This window comes from Dipodomys spectabilis, unplaced genomic scaffold, assembly GCF_019054845.1.
Source record: "Dipodomys spectabilis isolate Male_0828 unplaced genomic scaffold, ASM1905484v1 ptg000045l, whole genome shotgun sequence".
Classification (NCBI taxonomy): Eukaryota; Metazoa; Chordata; class Mammalia; order Rodentia; family Heteromyidae; genus Dipodomys; species Dipodomys spectabilis.
Window position 1 is genome coordinate 207,464 of NW_024870722.1, and position 27,485 is coordinate 234,948.

The window sequence follows — 27,485 nt, forward strand, 5'->3', positions numbered from 1 at the left end:
CCACCCACAGGAAGGAGGGACAACACACAGGATGTCCCGCCCCACTTGCGACCACACCTAGCTCACGGCTTCCTATAATTTGCCTGTTTGACTCCAATTGTTTTTCCTTTTCACCGGAATCCCTTCGTGTGGCCTCCTTCCTTATTTTTATTTATGTATTTATTTATATGTATTTATTTTGAAAAGCATCGCGTGATATCAAACGCTGGAAATTTTTCTTTTAATTCAGGCATTCGGAAGGCCGTACTATAGCGTGACGTATAATTCGAGCGCCGACGTGGGACAGGCCCCGTCTTCTGTCGGGCGGCGTGCGTGCGGTCGGATGGAGCTGGTGGCCGGCAGCTACGAGCAGGTTCTGTTTGGGTACGCTGTGCACCTAGACCCTGGCGCGGGCGGCGACCCCAAGGTGAGATTACCTCCAGAGAGGGCCACGGGGAAGTCGGGCATAGTGAGCAGCATGGCGCCCGGCGTCTGATGTCCGTGCACGGGTGGATCAGACACGGGAGACTCAAGCAAGAAGATGACCTGTGGAGATGCATTAGAGGCTTTGCAAAATGAGGTTCCCGTCGCCGTGGACAGCGTGTCCGTCGGGGAAAAACGAAAAGGGCTGACCTCACAAAAGGAGAGTTACATGCAAAAGTGCCCAGGGGACGGGGTGCAGCGGACGGGCAGTTGCGTAGCAGTGGCGTCCGAGAGTAACCGGAGTTGTCAGCTAAGTGTCTCAGAGAAGCTAGTTAAGAGAGGTATTCACGCAGAAGATACGGCGAATGATTGAGGCGATGGATAGGTCGGTGCCTCTGATTTGATCGTTACACAATGTGTGCAGGCTTTGGAGTATCACACTGCTCCATAAATGCAATTACTCTATTATATGCCAGTGAAAGTAAGGACACCAACGTGTTCAGAGCTTGAAGGAACCGGATTGATGGAAGGACGTAAGGTCTGTAGGACTTAATCTGCAGGAGTACATACATCGTAAGCATATGCACAGAAGTTTGGCAGATTTTTTACTTTTTCCTTCTTTGGTTTGTTACCTAGTTTTGCCTTCCCACTTCCTTGAGTTCCTTACCAAGTTCTCAGGTTTTTTGCTCAAATACAGATATTATTGTATAGCTTTTCTCCATTTTAGGACCCGCTGATAGTTTTTATGGCTAGTTGAACAATGTGTGTATTTCCAGAGACCTGTGATATGATTGATACTAACATGTTTTCCTTTCCATCAGAAATGGACTCCTGTGGCTGACTTTACTCACCATGCCCACACTGCCTCCTTGTCAGCAGTGGCTGTGAACAGTCGCTTTGTAGTCACTGGGAGCAAAGATGAAACAATTCACATTTATGACATGAAAAAGAAGATAGAACATGGGGCTTTAGTACATCATAACGGTAAGGTTTGTATTTTTTTTTTTTAGTATATATTTTTTTCTTGTAAAGATCCTGTACAGAGGGGTTACAGTAACATGAGTAAGGTAATTAGTACATTTCATATCGAGCATTGTTACCTCCTTTGTTTTTCCCCTACCATCCCTGTCCCTCCCTGCCTCCCCAACTTGTATTTTTTTTTCTTTCTTTCTTTTTGTCAATCATGGGACTTGAAATCAGAGCCTGGGCACTGTCAGAGCCTGGGCACTGTCAGAGCCTGGGCACTGTCCATGAGCATTTTTGTTGTTTTTTTGTCAGTTGTGGAGCTTGAACTTTGGGCCTGGGCGCTGTCCCTGAACTCAAGGCTAGTGCTCTACCTCTTGAGCCACAGCGCCACTTCAGGTTAATTGGAGAGTCTCAACAGATGTTCCTGCCCAGGCTGGCTTTTAACTGTGATCCTCAGATCTCAGCCTCTTAAGTAGTTAGGATTATAGGCCTAAGCCACCAGCACCCACCCTGAGCTTTTTCCCTCAAGGCTTGTGCTCTACCCCATTGAACCACAACTCCACTTTTGGTTTTCTGATAGTTAATTGGAGATTAGAGTCTCACAGGCTTTCCATACTTTCCTTCCCCACCTGGCTTTGAACTGGGATCCTCAGATCTCAGCCTCCTCAGTAGCCTGGATTACAGGTGTGAGCCACTGGCAGCCAGGAAGGGTTGTATTCTGTAAGGTAAATTGGGCGTCTTTAAGAAGGACTGTTCGTTATGTGTATTTTACATAGCAGATTTAGGAATAAAACATTTCACCTTGCTGTCAAGTTTCTCACAGTCCTATTAGGAGACAGAAGGTGTCTTCACTGTATTTTAGTCCCAATGCCTACAGTATGGACAGAGTTGTCATAGAAGTCTAAGGTGGCAAAGATCAGGGGAGTTGAAGAAGAGTAAGAGTAATAATTTCCTGCTCAAAGTTTGTTTTTCCACATTGCTTTTGAGGTTGCCAAGCATAGCAGAACACTAATTCCCCTCTCCCTCCATAGTGTTTGTGTTGCATTTTCCAAGGACAGAGATGAGGAAGTTAATATGTGTTCAAGAAGAGAAAACTGAAGTTAGTGTAATTAGTTAAAATTGTTTTCTACCAGTAAATTTGGAATAAGTTCTTGCCTTCTATTACACAGTCCTTAGGTTCTTTGACAACTATCTCCTCTTCAACAGGATCTAGGCGTGGAGTGTTTTTAACATGCATTCCCGTTGCCTTCTGTGTCTCAGTCCTACTTAGTTTTGTTTTTACCATACTGGGAATCAAACCTGGGGTTTTGTGCAAACTGGGCAGAACCACCACTAACTGACATCTCCAGTCTAGTGTTAATATCACTTCCCAACCAGAAATGAATTGTATTCGGAATGAGTATAGTTTTGTCTACTTTGGTTTTTCCACAGGTACAATAACTTGCCTAAAATTCTTTGGCAATAGGCATTTAATCAGCGGCGCAGAAGATGGGCTCATCTGTGTCTGGGATGCAAAGAAATGGGAATGCCTGAAGTCCATTAAAGCTCACAAGTGAGTCGTCATATTCCTGTTGGTATTTCAATGTGTCACCCACCTTGGAAGCTAACTATCCATTTCATTTTAGAGGACATGTGACTTTCCTCTCTATTCACCCATCCGGAAAGTTGGCCCTGTCTGTAGGTACCGATAAGACATTACGGTAAGTCATTAATGCCCAAGGGCATCTTTACAAACCTGTCTTTTTAATTGTGATAATTAGATATTGTTTCTTTGTTCAAACATTTACAGTTACTGTGATACAAACAAAAAGTAGAAAGCTAATGAACCATTTCATAATGGTAGGAAAAGAAATATTTTAGGAAATAAAATTTTATTTCCTAAAATATTTCTGAAAATCGTGAATTTAACTATTGCAAAGGGCATGGCAATGAAGTGAGCTATAATTCTGTTTGATAAGGAAATTTGGGACATTGTTATAAGAAAGATGGAAGTCCTAAAATGTGTGTTTTTTCCCTTTGGTAAATTACTTGATCAGGCCATAAACAAACTTCCTGTTTTGCAGAACATGGAATCTTGTGGAGGGAAGATCAGCTTTCATAAAAAATATAAAACAAAGTGAGTATTTTAGTTTTACAATGAATTATACATTTTACAATAACCTAATAGAATAAGAATATATACATTCACATTTCCTAGATGGAAATGTTACAGGTCACCTTCTTTTCCCATTTTTGATTTGGGATTTTGTGGCTGTACTATATGCCTCCTTCCTTCCTTCCTTCCTTCCTTCCTTCCTTCCTTCCTTCCCTCCCTCCTTCCCTCCTTCCCTCTTTCCTGTCATGGGGCTTGAACTGTGGGCTTGGGCACTGTCCCTGAGCTCACCACTTGAGCACCACTTCTGGTTTTTTGGTGGTTAATTGGAGATAAGAGTCTCACAGACTTTGCTTACAGAGGCTGGCTTTGAACCACAACCCTCAGATCTTAGCCTCCTGAGTAGCTAATATTACAGGTGTGAGCCACAGTTGTCCAGCTACCAACTTTCTTTAGTAATTTGGGCTCGGTTTATCTAAAATTTAACTTGGGAATTGTATATCACATATTCAGTGTGAAGATGAAAGAGGAAACTTGTGAAAATATGCAGTACAAATATTTGCTATTCTTAATATGACCCTGATTTCATCTTATAAAAGAAATAAATTTGGCTTTTTAAACATACAGATGCACACATCGTGGAGTGGTCACCAGGGGGAGAGAGATATGTAGTTGTCATACTGAGTAAAATAGATATCTATCAGCTTGACACTGCGTCTATTAGTGGCACCATCACAAATGGAAAGAGGATTTCTTCTATTACCTTTCTTTCAGTAAGTAATCAGAAATCAGTGTTGAACTGTGGATATGGTCAGAATTGTTTGGACATTCTGAGTATTTCTTTTTATCACTCCTAGGACTCTGTCCTTGCAGTAGCTGGAGATGAAGATGCTGTAAAGTTTTTTGACTGTGATTCACTAGCATGCCTCTGTGAATTTAAAGCTCATGAAAACAGGTATTTTTACCAGTCCCAGTGTACAAAGAGTCTTAATAAAGATTTTATATATATATAATAATTCTATGAAACACTATTCCTAAAAACAATTGTAGAAATAATCAGACATGCCTAAACATATATAAACTATTTGGAGTTTAAGAAGATGGTAGAAAAAGGTTACCTTCCTGGAATTGGAATGTTGCCTTCCTGCAAAAATGGTAAAGTTGTGATTAAGGCTAGTCATTTACACTTTTTTTTTTAAACAAGTCTGTTAGACATAGAACCTATGTCAGACATATTTGAACAAATTAAAAAACTAAACCATCTTGAGTTTTGCTCTGATCATCTTGCCCCTTTTTAGTTCTCCTTCCCATGCTAGTTTTTATCCTGCAGGAAAAAATAACATTATTGAGTTCTAACTTTTTTTTTTTTTTTTTTTTTTGATTGTGGGGCCTGAACTCTGGGCCTGGGTGCTGTCCCTCAGATCTTCAGCTCAAGGCTAGGTCTCTGCCACTTAAGCCACAGTACCACTTCCAGCCTTTTCTGCTTATGTGGTGCTGAGGAATCAAACTTAGGGCCTCCACTCTACCACTGAGCCATTTGCTTAGCCCTGAGTTCCATCTTTTAGTATTTTTTTACTGTTTCTAGAGTTGAGATACCATGTCCCTAAAGAATAAGTTGTTCACTGATTTGCAATTTGAAGGGATCCAAATCCAGTTTCCCTGAGCCTCTTTCTCTGTAATTTTGAGAAAGGTGATAACATAGAGTTCTGCTTTAATACTGTTACCTGCATATTTTCCTGTATCTCAAATAAGTTAACTTTTTCCCAAAGAATGATTATTTTAGGAAAGCTCTTAGTAAATACTCAGTCCTAGTCCTGCAGTAATTCTATAGGCTTTATTTTTCCTCTCTAGTGGGAGGTAAACACATTCTAAGAAGGCCATTTCAAATGATACTGATTTTTTTTTTTTTTTTCCTGGAGCCAGTCCTGGGTCTTGAATTTAGGGCTTGGGTGTTGTTGTCCCTGTGGTTTTTTTGCTCAAAGCTACAGCTTCATTTCTGGCTTCTTGGTATGAATTGGAGAAGAATCTCACAAATTTTCCTGCCTGGGCTGGCTTTGAACTGCAGTCCTCAGATCTCAGTAGCTAGGGTTATAGAGGAATTTGCTACTGGGCCTGACTCTGATCCTGATTCTTAATAATAGTTAGCCATTGTTTGTTGTTTATTCATTCCAACAAGTGTTTGTTAAACACCCCAGGTAACCTACTGTACTAGGTAACTAATGATTAACAAAACCCAGAGAGAGTGGTTGATGATAGCAATAAATACATTTAGCAGACAGTGTACCACTGAACTACATCCTCCCCCTTTTTTTTGGCAGTACTGGGGTTGAACCTGGAGCCCCACACTTGCTAGATAGGTACTTTGCCACTTGAGCCATGCCTCCAGCCTAAGATCAGTCTTGCTTCACCTATGTCCACAGCCATTTTGTCTTTCCTCATATTATTTTAAAAGAGATGTTTAGTTCTTGGAGCTTTTAAGCCTAAAGTAACGTGATTTTACTTCCATTTAAGAAAGTGTTAGGCGGCTTGGAAGGTGGCTCAGTGGTAGAGTGCTTGCCTTGCATGCACGAGGCCCTGGGTTTGATTCCTCAGCGCCACGAAAGCAGAAAAAGCTGGAAGTAGCTCTGTGGCTCAAGTGGGAGAGCACTAGCCCTGAGCTGAAGAGCTGAGGGACAGCGCCCAGGCCCAGAGTTCAGGCCCCATGACCGGCCAAAAAAAAAAAAAAAGAAACTGTTAGTGTACAAAAATGGAAGCCAAAAGGCCCGTTGAGCAGCCTCTAACCCAGAAGAAAAAAGTAACTTAGTGCTTGAGTGGTGATGAAGGAAATCCACTTCCCTCAGTGCATCTAGTAGGGCTGGATTCATTTCTGTTGTCTTTCCTTACTGAACTTGATTGAAGTGAAGGTCTTTGTTTTAAATATATTTCTTTCCTTTGAGATAACTCAATTATATTTAGTTTCTATCTTTTCAATTTATCCTATATTTGGTGAGCTATTTTACTAGTAGAGTCACCATATTTTAAAGCATTCTTTGAGCAGTTTCAAAATAATTGAAGCATTGGAAAAGCAAGGCTGTTTAGAAGTTTTATAATCTCTCTCTTTGGAAGAAGAGGTCTTTTATGGCATTCATATTTCTATCCTAGGGTAAAAGACATGTTCAGTTTTGAAATTCCAGAGCATCATGTTCTTGTGACGGCATCAAATGATGGTTTCATCAAAATGTGGGAGCTTAAGCAAGATAAGGTTGGTATCATAGCATGATAGAAATACACTTAATGCAAGCTGTGCTGTTACAATAACTTGAGTTGAATAAAGTCGACCCCCTTTTTTTTTAGTGCTAGGTATTAAATCTAGCTCATATTTTCATAAACATTCTACGACTCAGCTATTACTCTAGCCCAAGTGGTAGAATTTTTTTTTAAGGGACATAAAGCATAGTTTTAAAAAATAAGCTTTGAAAATCTCTTCTAGGCCAGGTGCCATAGGCTCATGCCTGTAATCCTAGCTGCTCAGGAAGCTGAGATCGAAAGATTGAGGTTCAAAGGTAGCCTAGGCAGGAAAATCTGAGAGACATTTAGCTCCAGTTACCATCAAACAGCCAGAAGTGGCACTGTGGCTTAAGTGGTAGAGCACTAGCTTGAGTAAAAAGCTAAAAGAACAACGCCCAGGCCTTGAGTTCAAGCCCCAATACTAGCATAGAAAAAACAACCAAAGACAGAAACACTAAGATCTCTTGCAGGAGTGATTGATATTTGTATTATAAAGTTAGGCTTCCCACAGAGCTGCCATGGGGGGTTAGCATTTGAGATTCTGAGCTACCTGTTCTTTTAATGAGAAAAACGACTTGCTGGGTTGTTTTTGTTTTTGTCTTTTTTTAAAAAATAAGAATTCTCTGTAAGATTGAGATTAAAAAAAAAACTGCCATTACTAAAATCAGTGTAAAAGGTGCTGACTGATGTTTGGAGCTAACAGTTTTGAGCCAGATAACGTGAAGATAAGTTCCCTCTGTAGTTTTTTTTTTGGGGGGTAGTGGGGGAAGGGTAGCAGTCCTGGGGCCTTGAACTTAGGGTCTGGGTGCTGTCTCAGAGTTTCTTTTGCTTGAAGCTAGCATTCTGCTACTTAGCCACAGCTCCATTTCTGCCTTTTTTTAGTAGTTAATTAGAGATAAAAGTTTCACTAACTTTCTTGCCAGTGCTGATTTCAAACCACGGTCCTCAGATCTCAGCTTCTTGAGTAGCTAGGATTATAGACATGAATGACTGGCAGCTAGCTGTCTATAATTTATTTTTTATTCTCATCAACAAGTCGGTGAATATGGGTTGTTCAGTATCAGATTTGTGCAAGCTTCTTTGTTAAGCCCAGAAATGAGCAAGATGTAATCTTTGTCCTCAGAGTTCATAACTGCTAGATACATTCTGGAAATTGGCTCTGTGAATAACATAGTCAAGCATAGATTGTTTTTTTTTTTTTCTGGTCCTGGGGCTTGGACTCAGCCTGTATGCTGTCCTAAGCTTCTTTCGCTCAAGGTGACCACTCTACCATCTGAGCCACAGTGCCACTTCCAGCTTTTTTGAGTAGTTTGTTAGAAATAAGGGTCTCACAGAGTTTGGGCTGGCTTTAAACCAGGTCTCAGGTCTCAGCCTCCTGAGTAGCTAGGATTACAGATGTGAGCCACTGGTGCCTGCTTAGATTGCATTTTAATACTGTATGTTACACTCAAGAAAATACAGGCATGCTTCACTTGATTGCGGGGGGTGCATTCTAAGGAATGTGTTAGGTGATTGCATGAGAATATACTTAAATAAACCTAGATGGTGTAGGTTTGTGTAGCTCATGGATGCGTATGGCATATAGCATTGTACATGCATGCTTGTTGACTGAAATATTACTTCGTTGTTTATGACTACAATAAGTCTTAAGGTAAAAGAAAAAAAGAGCAGTTATCCAAAATTTTTCTGTGTTAACTATAATTTTTCTCCTTCTCTTTTAGAAAATTCCCCCATCTCTACTCTGTGGAGTAAACACTAGTGCCAGATTGACATGTCTTGGAGTGTGGTTAGACAGAGGGACAGATGCAAAAGAGAGCTTGCCTCCAGCAGCAGAGCCCTCTCCTGGTAAATGATGTTCATTATTTCAAAGCGTATAGAAAGTGTAGGGTCTTGAACTGTTTGAAGATAACTTTATCATTGGTCTGTTTATTTCACTTAAAGGAGGAAAACAGTTTCTAAATATACTTTCCCTTGTGTTTCAGTAAGTGAAGAACAGCCCAAGATCAGCAAAAGGGTGTCTGGTGATGTGGTTCAGGAAGAAGAAACATTAAAACCTAAGTTAAAGAAATGTGGCTTAACTGGTCACAGTACAAAGCTAACAAAAGGAAATAGACTGGTGTCAACTAAGAAGAGGAAAGTGACAGAAATGTCACAAAAGCAGAGAAAAAAGAAGCTATAACTGATGCAGTGGCTCCAGATGCCTCCTCTCCAGGATACTCATTCGATGAATCACCCTTTCCTAATAGTTTACTTAACCTTTTTTTTTTTTTTTGTCAGTCCTGGGGCTTGAACTCTGGCCCTGTGCACTGTCCCTCAGCTCTTCAGCTCAAGGCTAGCACTCTACCACTTGAGCTACAGCACCATTTTCTTAACCTTTTTTTTTTAACTATGGCAGAATTATTTTGAGCAGATGACATTATATGGTGTTCTGTAATTTGTTAATTGTGTACTTTTTTTTACCGTTGTACAAAGCTAATAAAATATTTTTCAAATATGGTAATTTAAATAATGCAAAATTGTGAACACATTCTCTTATTGTTGTGCAATAAATAAAACCTAGGTCTTTGTATGTGTTAGGTAAGTGCTATATACTGAGCCTGTACCCCAGTCCCCGCAAACGTTCTTTTTTTTGGAGCTAGTCCTTAGGCTTAAACTCAAAGCCTGGGCACTGTCTCAGCTTTATCTGCTCAAGGCTAGCACACTGCCATTTGAACCATAACGTTACTTCCAGCTTTTTCGGTGGTGAATTGGGGAAAAGAGTCTCATGGACTTTCCTGAACAGACTGGCTTTGAATTGTTATCCTCAGATCTCAGCCTTCTCAGTAGCTAGGATTACAGATGTGAGTCACCAGCCACTGGCTTTGTAAGCATGTTCTTTCCCAAAGACGGATCAACAATTCTGCTTGATATTCAAATAATTCTGCTTGAAAGCAGTGAATAGTAGGAAAATGACAGTTCCTGGTTGTTTTTTTTTATCCTTTCAGGGCATCATAAAAGTCACTTAGCTAAGGTCTTAAGTTTAGCTTGTTGATTATTATTTTGTCATTTCTTGGCTAGAAGAGATTTTCTCAGCAGATTATTGAATGTTTTGAAAAGATTGTTTAATGTGGGGTCCCCAGGTCTGATTTAGGGCCATTAACTAAAGAGCCATCAGTCTGGGGTTTGGTTTGGTTTGATAATTGTTTTTTGCAGTTCTGGGAGTCAGACCCATTTCTTTGCAGACATCTGGGAATGGAGTACTGCTAAACTACACTTCAGACTTAGGGGAGTGACTTGATGGTTTTCTGGTGGTTAATTGTAGGTAAGAGTCTCACAGGCTTTCCTACCCAGGCTGGCTTTGAAGACTCCTAAGGAGCTAGGATTACAACTGTGAGCCACCTGTGCCTGGCTGATTTTACACTTCTACTAGTAGTAGTTAAACGATCCAGTGTTCTTACAGGATTTTTTTTTGTTATTTTGGTCATCCTATTTTCTGAAAATTGTGTAGAATTGGGCCTCTTGAGAGTTTTTGTTGTTGGTCGTGGGGCCTGAACTCTGGGCCTGGGCGCTGTCCGTCAGATCTTCAGTCAAGGCTAGGGCCCCACCACTTGAGCCACAATGCCACTTTCAGCTTTTTTTGCTTATGTGGTTCTGAGGAATCGAACCCAGGGCCTCATGCATGCGAGGCAAACATTCTATCACTGAGCCAACTTCCCAGCCCAAATATAATTTTCTTAAACAAATGATTTCAATGTTCAAATGATTTCATGTTGGGTGAGTTGTGGTCTGTGTTTTCATAGAATGAATTCACTTCATTCACTTGTCAAGTTTGTATGTAAGATTCCTTGGTTACCTTCTTGGTATTACTAATTTGTGTTTTTCTTTTTTCTTTATCAGTCTTGGTAAAGCTTTGCCAATTTTATTGATGTTTTCACAGAACCAGCTCTGTGTTTCATAGATTGTTTTCTGTGTTATATTTTCTGTTTTATTGACTTTTATTCTTATCTTTATATAATATTTCCTTCCTTCTACTTGCTGTTTTTTGTTTTTCTTTTGTTGGTTCTTGAAATGGGAGTTTGGGTTAATGATGTGAAACTTTTTTTCAGTGTGCTCTCATCGCTGCCTTAACAGTGATAAATCTCACTGTTATGGGTATATAAGACAGACTCATGCATGCTAAGCAAACACTACCATTGAGCAACATCCCCAGCCTTTCACAGTTTATTTTGTCAGTCATGGGGCTTGAACTCAGAGCCTAGGCACTGTCCTTGAGCTTTTCTGCTCAAGGCTAGTGCCTTACCACTTGGAGCTACAGCACTACTGAGGTTCTGGTGCTTAATTGGAGATAGAGTTTCACAGACTTCCTGCCCAGGCTGGCTTTGAGCCATGATCCTCAGATCTCAGACTCTTTGAGTAGCTAGGATTACAGATGTAAGCAACCAGTGCACAACGAATAGTCTTACATGGGTCAGTTGTCTACTTACCTGGCTGTCTGGCTGTCTGGCTGTCTGTCTCTATCTATCTATCTCTTAGCAATTTTGGGGTTTGAACCTAGGGCCTCATTATACATTCTACCACTTGAGCTACACCCTCAGTCCTTTTGTTTGCATTTTGGTTTTGGAAACTAACTTTCCCCCAGATGCCCTTGAGCTGGTGATCTTCCTGTTTATACTTCTCTAGAAACTGAAATTATAGGCGTGTACCACTAGACCTGACAGCAATGATCCTTTATGATACTTTGTTTAATCTCATGTCCATTTCTCACCTGACCTGACTTGAAGTTTTTCTTGGCAACTTGGGATACATGTACATATTCAAAATAACTAGGAGAAAATGCACAAGAAACTGGAGCCAGGCAAGGTAGTGCACACCTGTACCACCAGCTACTCAGGAGGCCAAACTGAACTACTTAGCAAGACTTTGTTGCATGTTTTTTTTTTTAATGGATGGGAGTGGAGTCCAGTGGTAGAACATGCTTAGTATGTACAATCTTGAGTTCAAACTCCAAAACCAAAAAGGGAAAAATGTAAAAAATAAGTGCTAAATAATAATCCAGATGATAGAAAAATTAAACATGACAACTCTGCAAAATATGCTTCTAGTAAAAATTGGTATTAAAGATAAAGCAAATTTGTTGAACACTAGTTGCTCTTAATCCTAGCTACACAAAAGGCTGAGATATGAGGAACACAGTTTGAAGCTAGCTCAGGAGGAAAGTCTGTGAACTTAGCTCCAGTTAACCATTTGAAAACTGTAAATAGAGGTGTGACTTCAGTCGTAGAGTGCTAGCTAGCCTTGTGCAAAAAATTTAAGGAGACAGTACCCAGGCCCTGAGTTCAAGCCCTGGTATTGGCACCAAAAAAAAAAAAAAAGGATAGAGCAAAAAGTAAGATAATTGGTGAAGAATAAAAAGGGATTTCTTGTATTTTTACAGCTTGTCCGTAAATTTTAAATTACATTCAGGTTACAAGTTGCTAATAAAATTCTACTTAACCAAAGGGTTGAGGGTGTAGCTCAGTGGTAGAGTGCTTGCTTAATGTGTTTAAGGCCTTAGGTTTGATCCTTAACACTGAAGAGCTTACTAATCATGCCTTGTAATACTTCCATTTTAACCATTTAAAAGTGTTTATACTTGGTGCTGAGTTAAGCCCATGACCTGTAATGCATGCTCTACCACTGAGCTATACCCAGCCAAACATTCAATTTTATCTATTTGTGGATATCAGGGTTTGTTTGCACTCATGGCCTGGACTTTGCTTGAGTTACTCAGCTGGTGCTCTACCACTTCAGCCATATCTCTAGCCTAGATTTTTACTACGTTATTTTTTAGAGATGGAATGTTGTAAACTTTTCTGTCCAAACTTTTTTTTTTCTTTTTGGCTCACATGTTTTTTTTTTTCTTTATGTGTGTGTGTGTGTGTGTGTATTGTAAAGATACTGTACAGATGGGTTTCAGTTACATGAGCAAGGTAATGAGTCCATTTCCTATCGAGCATTGTTATACCCTCCTTTATTTTCCCCCTACATCCCTTTCCTCCCCCCAAACTGTTCTTGAACCACAGTCCTCTGCATCTCATTCTCCTAAGTAGCTAGGATTGCAGGCAAGAGCCACCATTGCCAGGGCTCATTCATTTTTGTGACAGGGTCTCACTGTGTTGCCCAGGCTGACCTTTCCTTCTGCATCAATGATCTTTTTGCTTTAGGTTCCTGAGTAGCTGAGTGGACATGTGTGCATTCATCCTTTTGTCAGTTGTTTTTCAGAGAGTTTTAGTTTAGTGACCTTAATCACTAGAGTTTGGTGATTACTACTATCTCTACAACCTTCTCCTTATCCTAGGCAGACACTCTGTAACTATTAGGTAACAATTTCCCTTCCCTTTCACCCAGCTTCTAGTAACCTCTGTTCTATTTTCTGTTTCTGGATTTTTCTAACCATTTCATATAGATGGATTATTCAAGATTTGTCCTCGTGTGTGTGTGTGTGTGTGTGTGTGTGTGTGTGTTGTCCTCGTGTGTGTGTGTGTGTGTGTGTGTATGTATGTAAAATCAGCGTTGTAACAGTTTAGCACTTGTTTTTTCTTCTTTTTTTGGTGGTTCTAGGGTTTGAACTTCGGTTCTCACATCTTGGCAGGTGCTGTCCCACTTGAGCCACACCTCTAGCCAAATACTTCATTAATTTTTTTTTTTTTTCTGGTCGTGGGGCTTGAACTCTGGGCCTGGGTGCTGTCCCTTAGCTCTTAAGCTCAAGGCGAGCACTCTAATACTTGAGCCACAGCACCACTTCCAGTTTTCTGGTGATTAATTGGAAATAAGAGTCAAGTTTCACGGGCTTTCCTGCCCAGGCTGACTTTGAACCACGATCCTCAGATGTCACCCTCATGAGTAGCTAGGATTACAGGCGTGAGCCACCACCCACTTCATTAATTTTTCATTGTGTATGTAGGAAACTACTTTGCCCATTTACCTGTTTGAAGATATGGTTGTTTTACCTTTTGGCCATTCTGATGAGTATTTCAGTGGGTTGGTGTAAAAGTATGTTTGATGTCAGTGGATATCTGAGAATGGAGGTTTGAAGCCAGCCCAGGCAGGAAAGTCTGTGAGATTTATTTCCAATTAACCACCAAAAAAGGCTTCAAGTGGAGCTGTGGCTCAAATGCTGGAGAACTAGCCTTGAGCGACATAGCTCAAGGACAATGCCCAGGCTCTGAATTCAAGCCCCAGGATCAACACACACACATACACACACACACTAATAAAAAGAATACCTGATTGAGTTACTGAATATATACAACCAGTTGAATATATAAAGAAGAGTGGAATTGTGTCATTGGAGCAGCCTCCTAGCTATTTTTCACAATGGCTACCTTCCTCTCACACTAGAAATGTATGAAAGTTCCAATTTTCCCATGTCCTTGCCAACTTTTTTTTTTCTTAAAAAAAACCAAATCACCTGTAGCCTGGGCCTTAATCTTAGCAATTCAGGAGATTCAGATCTGTAGGACTGTGGTTTGAAACCAGCGCAGAAAAGAAAAATCATTGGGATTTCATCCCCAAATAACCAGCCAAATGCTGGCCTGGGGTTGTGATTCAAGTGCCAGCCTAGCAAGCAGGCTGAACAAGGGTCACAGACTCCCTGATTTCAAGTCTCTGTACTAACACACACTGTATGATAGCCATGCTTGTATTTGTGAATTAATATCTTAGTATTTCTTTTGTGTGAGCTAGTACTGGGGCTTGACCTGGGGGCCTGGGTATTGTCCCTTAAGTTTTTTCACTCTACCACTTGAGCAGCAACTATACTTCTAGCTTTTTTTGCTGGTTAATTGGAGTCTCAGGGATTTTTCTGCCTAGCCTGTCTTCAAACTACAATCCTCAGATCTCACCATCTTGATTATACAGGCAAGAGCCACCGGTGCCCACCTCTCTGTTTTTCATTTATATTCCCTAAAGAGTAATAATGTTGCATATCTTATGCTTGTTGGCCATGTGCGTGTCTTTTTGGCGGGAATTTCTACGTTAAGTCCTTTATAAAAACCTGGTTATCTTTCTGCTGTTGAGCTACAGGAGCTCCTTATATAGTTTGAAAATTAAGCTTTTATCAGGGACATGATTTGAAACTGTTTTCTCTGTCTCATCCTTTAATGCAATTCACTTGTAAGTTGTTTGGTTTCTTTCTAACACATTTAAACAAGATAGCCTATCGTCATTGCCTTCTGCTTTGGCACCTTCTAGCCGTGAGGTGCACAGTCTAATGAAACATCTTAGTCACCTGAGCAGGAAGGACCCCATTGCCTAATAATGGCAGCTCATCACTGCTTACCAGACAGCCATCTGGCACCAAACTGAATCAGCTCAGGTAGCTGGATGCAACTTCCGAGTCAAACTCTGGGTTTCTGACTTTTGGCTACTCAAGTGAGCAGCTGTAGCTGAGCTCAGTCAGCCTGGTAAACCCCCCACCTTGGACTCAGACTTCTAGGCCCCAACCCAGCTGCAGGAACACAAGACTCACGTCCTCGACCGCCCTTGCTACTAGCCCTAAGTCCCGCCTCCCGGCTCCGAGGCTTCTCAAGACCCCGCCCCTTTGGGGGAGCGCGAGCGCGTGCAGCCACTCCTCGCTCTAGGTCGCGTCCTAAGCCCCGCCCTGGGACGTCAATCTCTACACGACGACTCCAGGCCCCAATCCCATCCCTCCCCGGAGCGCCTTGACTCCACGCCCCAGGCCCCGTCCCGCCCAGGGACTTTGAGCGCGTGCCGCGACTCCGCGCCCGAAGCCCCGCCCTCAGGCCCGCCCCTTCCCCAGGACCTGGCGCGCGTGCGCGGCCTCCGCCCTCGGTCCGGACTCGGGCTCCCCGCGGCTTTGCGGTCTGTGTGCTTTGCTCCGCCCGCCCGCCCGCGCGCGATCTTCGCGAGAAGAGGCTCGGTACTTGGGGTTTGACGCTGTTTTTGCAGGTTCAGCTTTCATGCGTTGTGACCGAGGTTTCCCCGCTTTCCCCGCTCGGTGCCCCGGGCCGGGCCCAGGGTCGGGGGGCGCGCGGGGGGGACGGTGCTTTTCTCCTTTGCTTTCCCCGGGTCGCGGTCGCGCGCCGCTTCCCGGGAGCAGCACGGTGTCCCCGGGGGTGCCCGTCACTCGGGCCTCCCCGGAAACGAGCGTGCTCAGGCCGGGCAGGCCGGCCGTGCGCCGAGGGCAGCGCCGCCCTTCCCGAAGAAGATGGGGCTTGGCGTTGATCCTCTCGCCGGGCCTGGGCTCGCGAGGCCGGCCTTGCGCCTCCGCGCCGCGCCCCAGGCCCGGAGGGGCCATCGGACCGCGGCTTCCTGTCCCGCGCGGCCCTCCCCGTCCTTCACCCTCGCAAGAACCATGTGTTGGATGCAGAACTTGTTTTTAAACAGATGTTGAGTATTAAAGATACTCGCCTGTAATCCTAGCTGTGCAAGAAGGAGGCTGAGATCTGAGGATCGTGGTTCGAAGCCAGTCTGGGCAGGATAGTCTCTGAGACCCAATGGAGTGATGGCTCGAGTGGTGGAGCTCTAGCCTTGAGGGGAAAAGCCAAGACCAGTGCTCTGGCCCTGACTGAGTTCAGGTCCACACACACACACACACACGTGATACTTGAACTCTTGTGACACAGATGGAACCAGCACCCCATCGTGTCCCTCAGAGAGACATTAAAAATAGTCCACTTAGCCTACCAAGGGCAAGGCCTTGAGTTCAGTCCCAGTACTGAAAAAAAAAAAAATTGGTGGCACAGAAACAAGAGTAGTAATGAGTTGGTTAATGTTTTCATAGTGCCTTTTTAGAGCTGATGAGTGTATCTTGTTTAAAGATACAGCGGAATTACTTGGTATCTCTCCGCCATTTACTATGTGCTATGCTTTTTTTGCTTATCTCTGACTGTGCATCACCCCAAGAAATTGGTACTCTTGTTCTTTATCTTCAGAGTACAGTCAGTGAAGGAGCCTGAGGCTTCCAGAGGGCTTGAGCTTGAACCCACTTTTCTTCTGACTGCTAGAGGGCTATGCTTTAACTGCCCCTTCTCCACAGGCCTGGTGTCATCTGTCCGGAGAGAGAGAGAACAATGCAGAAAGACACCGGCTCTCTGTGAGTTCATGACTCAATGGGAATGGAACAGTCTGCAGCTCCTCAATCCAAAGTTTCTTTCTGCTTCTGAGAAGGGGCTGGGCAACATGGGATATGGGAAGGGACCATGAAACCTTTCTGGTGGGCTTTTTTCATTTGTACAGTAAGGTGGTTTGCTTGGGCCCATCAGTCATGATAGGATGGTTTTTAAGGAGACTTGGTGGATGCTGACTGAGTCTTCCTGTTGCATTTTCAGAGTGCCTTTCCATTATGTTGGCTTTGGCTATGCTGCACTGGTTGCGACTGGTGGCATCGTGGGGTACGCGAAAGCAGGTAAAGTTATCTAGCCACCTACAGCCTTCACCTGTCCCAGGAGAGAATGAAGCCCAAGGTCTTGAAACTCCATCTCTTTTAGCTCATTTTCCTTAGGCCCTTAACTTCAGTGCTCAGTCCTCTGGCCCTGCCTACACTTGCCTTTGGTTATCTGATTCAGCTGAGTCAGCTCCCTGGTCTCACCTCCTTATCTAAAGATAGGCAGGGGTGGCAGTAGATTGTTATTATCATTGGCTGCCATTTGTAATTCTTGGCCCCAGAGTTGCTATCTTTGTTTTTTACGTAGAAAAAAAAAAACTAGTTTAGTCTTTACTGTTTTTTTTCTCCCCATTTTGTGGTGCTGTGGATGGAACCCAGATCCTCTTGCAGGCCAGGCATGCACTCTGCCATTAAGCTACACCCCAGCCCCTCCTATACTCTTATTTTGAATGTAGGTAAGGAGTTCCAGTGAAGGTGCCCATTTCTGCACTGCCTTGCCTGCATGTGCACCTCAACACACACTGTACTTTCTACTCTCACAGTCTGTTTAAAGCAATGGCCCTGTTTCCCTCTCTTTTGGTGGTTTGCCTGAAGTCCTCCTTGTGGCACAATTCAGCCCCTGATGGATTGAGTGAGAATGGTTAAGAACAAGCCAGACCATAGTTCCCCTAAGGAGCCAGAGTTTTTATTTTCTCAGGTGGAAGTGCCTTGCCCTGCATACCTATTTGGGAAGAGATTGATGGGGTGCTATGACCCTGACTTTTTCTGGTAGAATAACAAATCTCCCCCAAACATTTTCCTGCTTGAGGAGGCCTTTGTTAAGAACTGAGTGAAGAGACTTTGTCTCTGCTGTTTTTTTCTTCGGGGCAGGGGAGCCTCGGGGATTTGTACATCAGTATGGCATTATCACATCCGTGTGTGTGCATGCTTCCTTCTAGGTAGTGTACCGTCCCTGGTTGCTGGACTCTTCTTTGGGGGCTTAGCAGGCCTTGGTGCTTACCAGTTGTCTCAGGATCCCAGGAATGTGTGGGTTTTTCTAGGTACGTCTGTTTTGGTGTCACCTTGGGGTGGTTCTGTCTCATTAATCTGTTTTGCCTGGTCTCATTGCTTCTGCCAAAAAGTCTAGGGAAACTGTACAATGGGGAATCTTGCTGCTATCTGTTTAGAATGTGGAAAGATTTAAAACAGGTGCAGGGCAAACACGTGTCTCAAGAAGACCATTGAAATTTCTTTTGATTTTTTTTTTTTTTGTTTGTCTGTTTTTGACTGCACTTGGTCAAAACCCTAACTAAGGCAGGCGTACTCATGCTTTGATTGGTATCCAGCAGGAGAAGCATGAGGTAAAAGAAATAGCATCTACAGGCATGTAAAAAACCTATGCCTTGGAAAAGGAGAGGGTGTTTATGGCTGAAGTGTGGGGTTTGCAGGAGAGTGGTGAGGAGGGAGGCCTGATTGGTGGCCTGGGCTTGCAGGGCCTCACACAGCCTGTGTTTGTAACTAGTCCCACAGAGTTTGGCGGCCAAGAGGATCTCCTTGCCTCCCCCACCTCAGAAGGAACAGGAAGTACAGGGTGGAGGCGGGCCTTACTCATAGGTAGGCTTTCTCACTCAGCTTCCCTTGTGTATAAGGTGTTGTGACTTTTGACCTCTGCCTTCTTCATCAGCTACATCTGGGACCTTGGCTGGCATCATGGGAATGCGATTCTACAACTCTGGGAAATTTATGCCTGCGGGGTTAATCGCAGGTGCCAGGTACTTTTCGTTTTCTCTCTTACCAGGAGAAAAGTTATTGTCTAAGATAATTTATGCATTCAAAATTTACTTGCTTTGGTATGTCTGATCCTAGAATCAGTTTATATGAACTTAATTACAATCAGTTGTGAAGTTAGGCCCAAATGGCCTAAGATTTCATTCTTCACGGATGTGGTTTTATTCTCACTTGCTCACTGGTCCGTCACAGGGGCTTCAGGGCAAACCTTGTCTGTGGCACTGTGACTCTCATCCTGGACTCCGTGTTAACTTCTTAAATATCCTTTGTTAAAAGAACTTTGATCGAATCTTTGTAAAACCCAAAGCAAGTTGTTTTCAATGTACTAATTCCTAAGTACAATAAAGGCATCCTACAAGCCAGGCACCGATGGCTCAGACCCGTAATCCTAGCTACTCAAGAGGCTGAGATCTGAGGATTGTGGTTTGAAGCCAACCAAGAACGTCCATGAAACTCTTATCTTCAATTAACCATAAAAAGCTGGAAGTAGTAGAGTGCTAGACTTCTGCCAAAAAGCTCAGGGACAGCACCCAAGCCTAGGACTGACCCAAAGAAAGAAAAAAGACATCCAGAGACAGAAGAATATTTAAAGTGTTTCCAAAACATGACCTATCCACAGCTGCAGTTAGACTGTTAGTCATAATTATTCTACTTGTAGTGAAAGACTCATTGTAGACCAAGGTCAGGAGCAGTCAGCTGGGAGGCTGAGGGTGCATAGTTAGCTAGCTGCGACCTAGAGAGGCCCTGATCACCATCAGTTCCTCATCTCTCCATTACTGGCACTGGACCAGGAAGCCCCTATGTTGTGTTAAGACTTGAATACAGACTGCCCCTTGGCATGAGTCTCTCTCTTGGTTCCTGTAGGAATTCTTTCTTTCTTTCTTTTTCTTCTTTTCTTTTTTCTTTTTTTTGGTCTGTCATGGGGTTTGAACTCTGGGCGCTGTCTCTGAGCTCTTCAGCTCAAGGTGAGTGCTCTACTGCTTGAGCCACAGCGCCATTTCCAGGTTTTCGTACTTTCCTGCCTGAGCTGGCTTTGAACTTCGAGCCTCAGATCTCAGCCTCCCGAGTAGCTAGGATTACAGGTGTGAGTGCCCAGTGGATTGTTTTCTTTCTTGAGACCTCCCTTCCTATGCAGTTGTGAAGGGCCTGCAGAGTCCTGGTCTCTTAAAAAAAAAAATCACTGTGCTATCTTGTTTCCTCACGTTTTCGTTTGTGTTTCTTTTGAACAGTTTGCTGATGGTGGCCAAACTTGGAATTAACATGTTGAGTAAACCCCATCCGTAATAATCACATCCCAGCTTGGTTGGCCTCAGGAAGAATTGAAACTGTCGAAACTTCCACTGTTTTCAATGTACTAGGAGAAGGAAGTGCAGCACACCTATTCTGACATTTTACCTTATAAGCAGAACACAGAAAGAAATTACACTGACCCTAGTGGTGAAGAAGTGGACATTGACCTCTGCAGCCCTTCATGGGGGCAGGCATCTGAACCCCAAAGTTTGAGGATGCCTCATGAGATTCTTCTATGTTCCATCTGTTATGATGTCCTATTTTCTGTATCAGCAGATAAAAATCTTGGGGTAGAATGAGACGTGTCTGCACACTGGGGGCACTAAAGCAGCACAGGCTGCTCAGGACAAGTGAAAACACAAATCTGACGTGAGGTTAATGATGTATATTCTCTTGAGGCTCATCTAGAGCACAGCCCTGCAATGGAAATAAAGTTTACCATGACAATGTTTTCTGTGGTGCCTTCTTTGCCAGTGGTATCAGAGTTTCGCACAAGACATGTGTAGCAGAATGATACAGGAATGTCAAAAGTGTCTTTAGTTTTCCATTTAGAAATTGCAGCATTTAAGGATCAACACAGTTATGATTTGACTTTATGTAGCCTGGAAGCTTACTTTAAAAAAATGCCCTGGAGGGTTTCTGAGATAGGTCTTACAGAGAAAAAGATGACCTGGGTCATGTGTTGATGTGAAGCTGAAGCCTTATAACTGGATGCTGGTGCATTCTTTCACTTTTTCAGCACTGGGAATTAACTCAGTTTGGAGCCCTTGTTTTAGTTTCAACAGGAAACAAATTTGCTTCTGTATTATATTGAATTGAGAGTGTAATTCAGGCACTTACTTATTTTTGCTTAAGCCTCTTGAAAGCAGTCCTAGTTTTTCCAGTCCCTTTACCCTCTCCAGTACAGTACCCAAGATCTTGAGCTTGCTATGCAAGTTTTCAACTCTCGAGCAAAGTCTCCAGTCTCATTTTGCTTCTTAGTTATACACAATCATGCTAACTTTTGCTCAAGCTGGCCTGGAGCCAAGATCCTCCAAATGATAGGTGTGTTCTACCACACCTAGTTTTCATCCCTTTTTATATCACGTGGCTTTGAATACTTTTTGGGGGGCGAGGGGGCCCAGTCATGGGGCCTGAACTCTGGGCCTGGGCGCTGTCCCTCAGCTCTTCAGCTCAAAGCTAGCACTCTACCACTTGAGCCGCAGCACCACTTCCAGCTTTTTTTCTTTTTGCTTATGTGGTGCTGAGGAATCGAACCCAGGGCCTCATGCATGCAAGCACTCTACCACGGAGCCACCTTCCCAGTCTTGGGGCTTGAATTCTGGGCCTGGGCACTGTCCCTGAGCTATTTGAGCCACAGTTTTCTGGTTTTCTGGTGGTTAATTGGATTTAAGAGTCACACAGACTTTCCTGCCAGGGCTAGCTTTGAACCATGATCCTCAGATTTCAACCTCCTGAGTAGTTAGGATTACAGGCGAGAGCCACCAGTCACCCAGCTTGACTATCCTTGTAACTCCTCAGACAGGTTATAGCTGGAGAGGACTGTTTGTAAACTGTAAGAATACCCAGAACTCTGTGCAGGTAAGCTGGGTGTTTCAGACTGTGCTTCCATTATTATTGCAGCCAGGCTCAAAATAGGAGTCTGGATAGGCACATTACAGCACTGGCTCATTGGGCTTGTTTACCGAGACTACATCTCATCACCGCTAAAGATCTTGACTACTGTATATAGGAGAAGGTGCTTGATGGCCCATAATTGCAAGTGCTTCGATAAAATCTGAACCTCCTCTATAGTTGCTGACATAATCTGTAATTATAGTGTATTGTAACAAATTCACAGCTTAAGTAATAAAGATACAATTCATCTACACATAGTTTAGTAGTATGTACTGTCGTTTCATGCCCTGGAGAATCAGATGATTTATTTAAGGTCTTGCCATGTTGCCTGGCTGGCCTTGAATTCTTGAGATCAAGTGCTCTTCCTGTCTCCGCCTTATGAGTAGCTGAGCTTACAGGTGTGTACTTTCATGCCCAGATTGAATATTAATATTACTTATGGTCCTTGAGGTTGAACCCAGAGCCTTTTATATGCTGGGTAAATGCCTCGCTGCTGAGTGACACCACCAGACAGTGCTAGGATACACCTAAGACCTGTACTTGTCAAGGGCTCTACCACCAGGTAGCCCCAGCTAGGTTTTACATGAGTGTGAGGTAGGCAATACTGAGTAGGTTTTTTTGGGGGCGCTGGGCCCTGTCCCTCAGCTCAAGGCTAATGCTCTACCACTTGAGCCACAGTGCCTCTTCCGGCTTTTTTCTTTATGTGGTGCTGAGGAATCGAACCCAGGGCCTCAGGCATGCAAGGCAAGCACTCTACCACTGAGCCACCTTCCCAGCCCCCTGAGTAGATTTTTTATGATTGACTTCAATTGGGGAAAAAAGTAGTTGTAGTTGTAACAGGGTTCTATGGTGGGTCCAATACCCATGAGTGGGTGGAGATGGTCATGAGTGGTAGATCTCCAGCAGTACTGTGTATTTAGACAGCTGCTCTTAACTTTCTACTTGTTGCTCCAATCATTGCTACTGCCATAGACCAAGAGGAAGTGAAGGTTGAAAACTTGTGTTCTGTTCCATGTGGTCCTTGGTGGTGCTCACCATAGGTGGCCTCTCAGAGGGCATTAGGTCACTGTGACCCTGACCTCTTCTGTTTCTGACTTTCATATACGTATATAATGTACTTAATCACCCCCCTCTATTCCTCTCTCCTCTCACAGATAGTTTCCCTTCTACACCTATATTTTCTTTCTTTTTTTTGGGGGGGGGGGTTCCAGTTGTGGGGCCTGAACTCTGGGCCTGGGCGCTGTCCCTTAGCTCTTCAGCTCCTCAAGGCTAGCCCTCTACCACTTGAGCCACAGCGCCACGTCCGGCTTTTTTTTCTGCTTATGTGGTGCTAAGGAATCCAACCCAGGGCCTCATGCATGCAAGGCAAGCGCTCTACCACTGAGCCACCTTCCCAGCCCTTCTCTTTTTTTAAAAGTCTAGATTCTGAGTATTGAGAGCAGAACATATAATGTTTGGCTTTCTGATTTCTTCTTTTTTTTTTTGTCTTGTCATAGGGTTTGAACTCGGCCTGGGCACTGTCCCTGAGCTCTTCTTCCTCAAGGCTAGTGCTCTACCACTTTGAACCACAGCTCCACTCCTGTTTTTGGGTGGTTAATTGGAGATCAGACTCTCATGGACTTTCTAGCCCAGCTGGCTTCGACGTGATCCTCAGATCTCAGCTTCCTGAGTAGCTAGGATTATAGGCATGAGCCACCAGTGCCCAGGTTTTGTCTTTCTAATTTCTGAACCAGCTTACTTGGGTCCTGATTAATACACCAGCCAACTCTGTACCAGGTTCCCTTTCCTCTAGTCCCTCACCAATATCTGTTATCTTTTGTCTTTTAGACACCAGCCATTCTGACAGGCCAGTGATATGATCTCATTATGTATTCATTTGTATCTCCCTAATGATTGGAGCTGGAGATGTTAGGGACCTCTTCAGTTATCTGTTGTCTTCTTTTGGGAAATGTCTTGTCAGATCCCTTACAAATTTCTAGTTGCTTTATTTTCTTGCTGTTGACTTGCTTGAACTGCATTTTTGAATGTTAACACCTTAATGTGTTAACTTGCAAATATTTCCTCCAAATCTGCAGGTGATCACTGCACATGGTTAATTGCTCCCTTTGCTGTACCGAAGCTCTTTCAGTTTGATAAGAGTCCCGTTTGCCAGATTTTGCTTTTGTTGTCTGCAGATGTTGTATCCAGTTCAAAAGTTATTTCCTAATCTGATACTGTGTATTTTTCCCCCTAGTTTTCCTGCAGTGGTCTTACCATAGTTTGTATAAAGTCTTTGATTCATTTGATCTTTGTATATAGGAGGAGATATGGGGCCAGTTGGATTTTGACTTGTGTGTGAATCAAGTATGCCCAACACCAATTATTGAAGAGAATGCTTTTCCCATGTATCTCATTGGTGCAAAATCACTGTAGATGACTAGGTTCATTTCTGGTTTCTTTTTTTCCTCTTTTCTCCTCCATTGGTTGGTATGTTTTCGTTCTGCCAATAGCATGCTGTTTTAGCCACAAACTTCTCAATATAGTTTAAAATTGGGAACTGTGATAGCTCTAGATTTTTTCATGATTCCCTTGGCTCGTTTAAAGTTTTTGTGTGTATCCACATGAATTTTAGTGGTGCTTTTTTTTTTTTTGGTTGATCCTGGGGCTTGAACTTGAGACCTGGGTGCTGTTCCTGAGTTCTTTTGCTCAAGGCTAGTGCTCTACCACTTGAGCTATAGCTCCACTTCTGGTTTTCTAGTGGTTAATTGGCGATAAAGAGTCTCACAAACTTTCCTGCTCAGGCTAAGCATTGCAATCATCAGATCTCAGCCTCTTAGGTAGCTAGAATTACAGGTGTGAGCACCAGCACCCAGCAGGAGTGTTTTTTTATTTTTAGGAAAAATAGCAAAGTTTGATAAGAATTGTATTAGATCTGTCCATTGCTTTTGGGAACAGGACATGTTGATAGCATTGTTTCGATCCATAAACTTGGGGGATCGTCATTTGTTTTGTCTTCAATTTAGTTAATTAGTATTTTGATTGTTTTTTCCCCTAGTTTTGGGGCCTCTTAGGTTAAATTGTTCCTAAGCACTAGTTCCATGGCTTCAACTCAGGACCTCCAACAAACTCGTGCTCAGCTTTTTTGCTAACAGCTGACACTCTACCACTTGAGCCTTGATAAGAGTGCTGGCTGTGTTGGCATTGAAACACAATCATCAGATCTCAACTTTCTGAGTAGTTTGAGCCTCTAGCACCTAATTTCTTTTCTTTTTAGCTCTTATAACTGGCACTACCCTCTTGATTTCATTTTCAGGTTGTTTCTCCTCATTTTGTGGGTTGGCTTTGTGTCCTATAACTTGACTTGCTTATTCTAATAATTGCAGTGTCTGTAGGAATTTTTCTAAATAAGATCATGTTGTCAACAGTGGCAATTTCTCTTCTTTTCCTGTTTGGATGCCTTTTTTTTTTTTTTTGGTCGGTCATGGGGTTTGAACTCTGGACCTGGGCACTGTACTTCAAGCTCTTCAGTTCAAAGCTAGTACTCTACCACTTGAGCCACAGCGCCACTTCCGTTTTTTGGGGTGTCTTTGAACTGTGATCCTCAGATCTCCTGAGTAGCTAGGATTACAGGTGTGAGCCACCGGCGCTCGGCTTTGGGTGCCTTTTCATTCTTTCTATTGCTTGCTCTGGCAAGGGCTTCTGTTCCCTGGTGAGAACCAGCCTCTTTGTCTCCTTCCAGATGTGAGTGCTACTTTCACATTTGCGTCCTTCATTGTGTAGAGATGCATTCCTTCTATACTCACTACAGTGAAAGTCTTTTTTTTTAATCATGAAAAAATATTGAATTCTGTCAAGTACTTTTTCTGCATCTAATGAGATTATCATTTACTGTTGTCTTTTCCGTTTATGAAAGGTCCATTTATTGATCTGAATTGCATGTGTTTGACCATTGTCTTTGCATTTCAGGGATCTCATTTGATTAGGGTAAATGATCTGTTAAAGGCGTTGTTAAATCCTGTCAGATACCATTTAGGTGAAGATGTTTGCATCTGTGTCCATTGAGGATATTGGCTCATTGTTTTCTTTTCTCCAAGCCCTATGCCCAGATGCTGGCTGGACAGGTACTCTAACCACTTGAGCCACACCCTCCAACTTTGCTTTGTTGTCTGTAGATAGTATATTCTGATTTTGCCTGGGCTGGCTTCAGACCAGGATCTTCCTATTTGTGGTTGTCTTGCACAAATTACAGGCACAAATCACTAGATTCAGCTTATTGAGATGTAAGAGGCCTAATTTTTTGCCTGGATGGCCTCAAAGTGCAGCCCTACTAAGTCTCCATCTCCCAAGTAAATGTGAGTCACTGTACCTGCCATTCATCTTTTTGAGATAAGGTCTTGCTATATAGTCTGAATTGTCCTCAAAAAATTTTTCTTGGCCAGTCCTGGGACTTGAACTCCTCAGGGCCTGAGCAATGTCCCTGAGCTTCTTTTGCTCAAGGCTAGCACTCTACCACTTGAGCAATAGTGCCACTTCTGGCCCTTTCTGTGTGTGTGGTACTGAGGGCTTCATGCATGCTAGGCAAGCACACTACCACTAAGCCACATTCCCAGCCCATCTTGTGCATTCTTAATGAGTTCTTTCCATTTTTATTTTCCTTTCTTTTAAAATTGCTATAAAGGTGATGTACAGAGGGGTTACAGTTGTATAAGTCAGGTAAAAAGTACATTTCTTTTTTTTCCCCTCTGGTTGTAGGCTTGAACTCAGGGCTTGGGCACTGTCCCTGTGCTCTTCAGCTCTACTGCTTAAGCCACAGTGCCACTTCTGGTTTTCTAGTGGTTTATTGGAGAGAAGAGTCTCTCAGACTTTCCTGCCCAGGCTGGCTTTGAACTGTGATCCTCAGATCTCAGCCTCCTGAGTAGCTAGGATTATAGGCGTGGGCCACTGGCGCCTGCTAAGAGTACATTTCATTTTGGACAAAGTCACTACTTCCCTCGTCTCCTAGGTATTTTTTGTTGTTGTTGTTGTTTGTTTGTTTTTTGTCGATTGCTCTGGGCCTGGGCACTGTCTCTGAGCTCTTCAGCTCAAGGTTAGTATTCTACCACTTGAGCCACTTTCAGCTTTATGGTCGTTAATTGGAGCTAAGAGTTTCACAGACTTTCTGCCCTTTCTGCCCAGGCTAGGTTTGAACTGTGATCCTCAGATCTCAGCCTCCTGAGTAGCTAGGATTACAGGTGTGAGCCACCGGCACCTGTTTGTTTTTTTTAGACAGAATCTGTGTAGCCCAGCTAGCCTCAAATTCTGAATTCTTTTGTCTTTGTCTCCTGAGTGCTGGGATTACAGGTGTGCGCTAATGCCTAGCCTGTTTTTTCCTTTTAAATCATTGTGTTGACAGCAATCATTTAAAATTTAACACTACATCTTGTATTTTCCTTTATAGAGTGGAATAAGAGTGTGGCCTACATATTTGAAATTTTGTATTAGAGAAGAATGTGACCATTTTCACTACTGCTTTAGGTTTTACATGCTGCATAGGGTAAACAGTTCACTGTGTGATTTAGGTGTTCATATGCTTTAGACTTCTAGTGCTGCTTTCTGAGAAAATCCTCTCATTTATATCATGACTATACTTTTCTTTACATATGTGTCACACATATGTGATTTTCCAACAAATATATATGAACACAGATAAAGCTTTAACAACATATTAGCAAATTAAATACAACAATCTGAAAATTAATC

At 42.9% G+C, this 27,485-nt stretch overlaps 2 protein-coding genes across 5 annotated transcripts; both read left to right on the forward strand.

The window, feature by feature from the left end:
- The first annotated feature begins 280 nt into the window (after positions 1–280).
- On the forward strand, positions 281–9,243 carry Pak1ip1 (PAK1 interacting protein 1). The gene is made up of 10 exons (XM_042678516.1): positions 281–406; positions 1,224–1,386; positions 2,800–2,920; positions 2,994–3,068; positions 3,432–3,484; positions 4,088–4,233; positions 4,318–4,415; positions 6,602–6,701; positions 8,449–8,572; positions 8,710–9,243. Exons 1-10 carry the CDS (start codon positions 323–325, stop codon positions 8,904–8,906), a joined length of 1,161 nt encoding a protein of 386 aa, XP_042534450.1. The 5' UTR covers positions 281–322; the 3' UTR covers positions 8,907–9,243.
- A 6,296-nt stretch (positions 9,244–15,539) lies between these two features.
- Positions 15,540–20,601, forward strand: LOC122107014 (transmembrane protein 14C). Of its 4 annotated transcripts, none has more exons than XM_042678583.1 (6): positions 15,540–15,626; positions 16,746–16,802; positions 17,038–17,114; positions 18,032–18,133; positions 18,757–18,844; positions 20,090–20,601. In XM_042678583.1, exons 2-6 carry the CDS (start codon positions 16,780–16,782, stop codon positions 20,142–20,144), a joined length of 345 nt encoding a protein of 114 aa, XP_042534517.1. In that variant the 5' UTR covers positions 15,540–15,626; positions 16,746–16,779; the 3' UTR covers positions 20,145–20,601. The 4 variants fall into 4 exon arrangements, with proteins under 4 accessions (XP_042534517.1, XP_042534515.1, XP_042534516.1 ...); XM_042678581.1 differs by having other exon boundaries at positions 15,543–15,626; positions 16,642–16,802; XM_042678582.1 differs by having other exon boundaries at positions 15,556–15,655.
- The last annotated feature ends 6,884 nt before the right edge of the window (positions 20,602–27,485 follow it).